We start from the raw sequence: 4,393 nt of genomic DNA, 5'->3' as shown, positions 1-4,393 counted from the left end.
TCTATTCAAAATGCTCCATTGTTGCCAACTATCTTCCCAAAACCGGGCAGAATTTCCATCCCGGATTTCCCAAAAGGCATAGTCCTGCACTAGAGCCTTATGTCTACTGGCGAAATCCCAAATCTGTGAACCCCTAGGGGTATCCTGTACATGCAATCGTTCCATAGGGTACTGAGGCATTCGATACTTATATTGCCAAATTCGTTTCCAGACATCATCTCCACCTTGAACCCACCGCCACCAGAGTTTTGCACCCAGGATATCATTGACAATTTCCGGGTCCCGCACACCCAGCCCCCCTTCCTCTTTTCGCATAATTACCTTCTTCCATGATACCAGCGGCCATTTCCACTGCTGTTTGGGGCCACCCCATAAAAATTTACGAAAGATTTCTCGCAATTTACCACAGACAGCTTTTGGAGCTGCCATAATCGACAAGTGATAGATTGGAATAGATAATAAGACAGATTTCAAGAAGACAATTCTACTCGGAAAGTTCAGCAATCTAAATGTCCAAGTATCTAACCTTTTTCGTACTCGTTCTAACAAACTTTGCCAATTCTTAATCCTATGAGGATTTGCATCCAGTTGAATTCCTAAGTATTTCGTGGGAAGCTCCCCCCTCTTAAACCCTAAAACTCTGGTTAAATGAGATTTAATAGATTCATGCGAATTAAAAATGAAGGTACAAGATTTATCGTTATTAATCTCCATACCTGCTGCATTCTTGAAGCCTTCGAGGATTCTCTTGAAGTTCCTCACCTCCTTTAACGATGCTTCGCCAAATAGCATTAAATCATCAACAAATTGTTGATGTGTGATAGTCAGATTATGTCCCCACAGTCTTATACCTCTGATTCTTCTGTCCAGAACTTCCTTCTTGATTTTCCTACCTAATCCTTCCATAGCAAAAATAAACAGAAACGGAGAGATGGGGTCCCCTTGCCTAATTCCCCTACTCGCAGGAAACTGGGGCGTGGGAATGCCATTCAACAAGATTGAAAAACTTGGGGTCGAGATCATACTAAAAATCCAGGCTATCCATCTTTTTGCAAAACCAAAGGCTTCCAAAACCGCTCTGAGATATTCCCAATTTAATCTATCATAGGCCTTTGAAAGATCCAACTTCATGAGCATCCCTTTTTGTTTATTCAGTTTTAGGGAATGAATCACTTCCTGAGATACCACTATGCCATCCAGGATCTGCCGACCCTCTACAAACCCGTCTGTTCAGGCGCTATTAAGTTGGGCAGAAGAGGTTTCAGGCGTTTGACTATCAAAGTAGAGATTATCTTGTAAATAACATTGCAAAGGGCTATAGGACGAAAACCCTGTGGTTCTTCTGAGTTGTTACTTTTTGGAATTAAGGTCAAAAAAGTCGAGTTGATCCCTGGCCAGATGCGCTGTCTCATTCGAGATTCTTCCACTGCCGCTAATAGATCATTACCCATAAACTTCCAACCAGCCTGGAAAAATTCCACTGTAAACCCGTCGGGGCCTGGAGCCTTATTCTTGCTCATTCCCATAACAACTTCTCCTAATTCCTCCATGGTCACGGCCCGCATTAATGCCATATTTTGCTCTTCAGTTACTAACCTCGGTATTTCTCGACAAATAGAATTAATAGCTTCGCCTCTATGCCGATTAGATTCTGTCAAAATTCCTTGGAAGTAATCAATTAGCGCTTTTGAAATGTCTTTCTGCTCAATTACTCTGTTTCCCGCAGCATTCTTGATTGAATATATTCGATTCTTTTGTCTATGTTGAATCATCGCCTGATGAAAAAATCGGGTATTACGCTACCCCTCCCTCAGCCATTTAATTCTTGACTTTTGTCGCCACAATATCTCCTCCTGCTTCCGTCGCTCCTCCAACTGACGAATGATATGACCTTCCTCTCTACTTAATGCCTCATCTCGTCCCTCCAAAATAATCCGTTGCTGGATATCCTCCATTGCACGTTCTAACTTTTGCTTTTCTTGAATAATATGCCCAAATTCTTTCCTATTCCAGTCTTTGATACGCCTTTTAATTTCTCTTAATTTCAGTTGGAGAGCATGCATTTTCCCACCACTGGCATTGATATTTATCTGATGCCACCACTCGTCCACTTTCTGCATGAAAGTCGGATCCCTCAACCAGAACGACTCAAATCGAAAAGGCTTGTTCCCTTTGATCATGTTGATATCAATAACTATACGGATGGGCCAGTGATCCGAGCCCAGAGTCGGAAGAATGGTCGCTTCAATAAGCACATCTCTATTCAAAATATTTTCTGACAACAAAAACCGATCCAGTCTACAAGCAATTTGATGTTGACCTCCTCTGCGGTTATTCCATGTGTAAACTCCATTATTGGTTGGAATATCAACTAACCTCAAGTCCCTAATCATATCATTAAACAGCATCATAAGCTGGTCGTCTCGTCTTATACCCCCGCGCTTCTCACTAATATCTGTGATCATATTATAGTCCCCGCCAACTATCCATGGGATATCTGGGAGTAAGCTTCGCAAAGTGTAAATATTCTTTATGAAATCAGGCCGCTCTCGATAATTATGGGGACCATATACTGCGGTAATAAGAACTCGATCACTTGTACCCACTGGTCGAAACAAGCCAGAAAGAATGTGAGGAAGACTACACCAGTGCTCAAAAATAACCTCCTCCGGATTCCACAAAATAGCCAAACCACCGGCTGTTCCTATCGCATCCAAAGCCATAACCTCATATCCTATTCGTAATTGTTGAATAATACTGGCTAATTGAATACTTTCCATTTTTATCTCCTGGAGCAGCATGATACTGGGTTTATCTTTCTGCACTCTGTCTTTCAGATAACGCTGTTTTCCTTTACTATTTAAACCCCGAATATTCCAACTAGTTATAATCATTAAAATTTCTTAGAAATTTGTTGAAATACCTCAGACAGAGGTATCACCCTTCCAGAATTAACTAAGGTCTCCCCCACTGCTTGGATTGATTCGTTTAAAGTTCGTCTTCCTTTTTTCCAACCTCCTTTTCCTTGACTCTCCCCTTCAATAGCTTGGATCCCCTAGTTTCCCGTTTGATCACTACCGGATCCTACTACTGCTTCTTTCTTCTCCTTATATCGTTGAAAGGTTTCTTTATACAATTGTTTCTCTTTCTCCGGGATAAATCGTTCATCCAATTTTGTCCATTTCGGTAAGTAATTTCTTCAATATCCTTTCTTCATCTGCACCCACTTCCTTAATCTCCTCCGTGATGATTCTTGATAATTCTTCTGGAGCTGCCTTTCCTTCACACATTTCTCCCTCCATTGCTCTACTAGGGCCTCTACTTTTACGTTTGCCATCCTTAATAATATCCATGGGAATATTCTCAGCACCCATCTTAGCCTGTTTATCTCCTTCCTGCTCATCGCCTATTTCCTGAAGGGCATTAAACGGATTTCTATTCTCAATTGGAGGCTCAATGGATGAGGTAGAGGCCGTAAATTTGGATTTGGGGTTGCCCGGAACTTGTTTGCGTTTTCGTTGTACCTCTGTGAAGCCGTTGTCGGTCTCTTTCCCCTCCTCTGCTTTTTGGGTATTCGCCCTATTGGTCTCTTCTACTACTACAGGTCGATTTTTTGGACAATCTTTGGCAAGATGTCCATAAATGTGACATTTCCGACATCGAAACGGGACATGCTCGTAATCTAAGGGCTGCTGCCACAGTTCATCTTGATACTCTAATTCAATTGCATCCGGCAGAGGTTCTGCAATATTCATATACACACAAATTCGAGCATAGGAGTTATACTTACCTCGTTTCGTCAATTCGGCCACTTTGACAAAGGTGCCAATCGAATTACCTATGCCTTCCAAAATTTCAGGATCCCAAAATTCGTCCGGCAACCCGAATAGGCGAACCCAGATGGGTGCAGCCATAATCCTCTCGTCATCGGGGTTGTATCGGTCTTCCCAGTGTCTGATGAATAATCCCACATTATTCAGGAAATACGGCCCCTCTTCAAAAACCCTATCTTTGTCTGCAAGGTTAGCGAAAATGACAGTAAAGAAACCCTTCGCTCCCAATTTGAGGTCAATACTCCCTTTTGGTCGTCAACGCTGTTGAATCCATTTCGTAAGCTCTCGTTCGGATGGCCAATATCCAATAAATTTACAGATTAAGGCGTGATCTCGCATATAACACCGATAGTTCTCTAATTTAGTGTTGGGAATAACATACCGTGGTTTTTTTTGTGCCCTGGGAAGGCAACGATTCACCAGTCTCGATTGCCATTTATGGCCCAGTACTGGAGGGTCGCTACTGGAGTCCTCTAGTCCCCGTCGTTCGGCTGTGGCTCCTCTGGTTCCTAACATAACATTTCGATAGGAGGGGTTTTCACCCTCCCCGTGCCCAGCAT

The 4,393-nt window shown here is 42.5% G+C and overlaps 1 protein-coding gene across 1 annotated transcript; it reads right to left on the bottom strand.

The window, feature by feature from the left end:
- Positions 1 to 1,799: 1,799 nt before the first annotated feature.
- On the bottom strand, positions 1,800 to 2,780 carry LOC149208471 (uncharacterized). The gene has a single exon (XM_089398353.1). The coding sequence runs from the start codon at positions 2,778 to 2,780 to the stop codon at positions 1,800 to 1,802; it is 981 nt and encodes a 326-aa protein (XP_089254479.1).
- Positions 2,781 to 4,393: the final 1,613 nt, after the last annotated feature.

This window comes from Pinus tabuliformis, chromosome 1_2 (genome assembly GCF_031772625.1).
Source record: "Pinus tabuliformis cultivar Carrire ecotype Pingquan chromosome 1_2, CPIR1, whole genome shotgun sequence".
Classification (NCBI taxonomy): Eukaryota; Viridiplantae; Streptophyta; class Pinopsida; order Pinales; family Pinaceae; genus Pinus; species Pinus tabuliformis.
The sequence above is the reverse complement of the archived record's forward strand: the minus strand, read 5'-3'. Positions and strand labels throughout refer to the sequence as shown.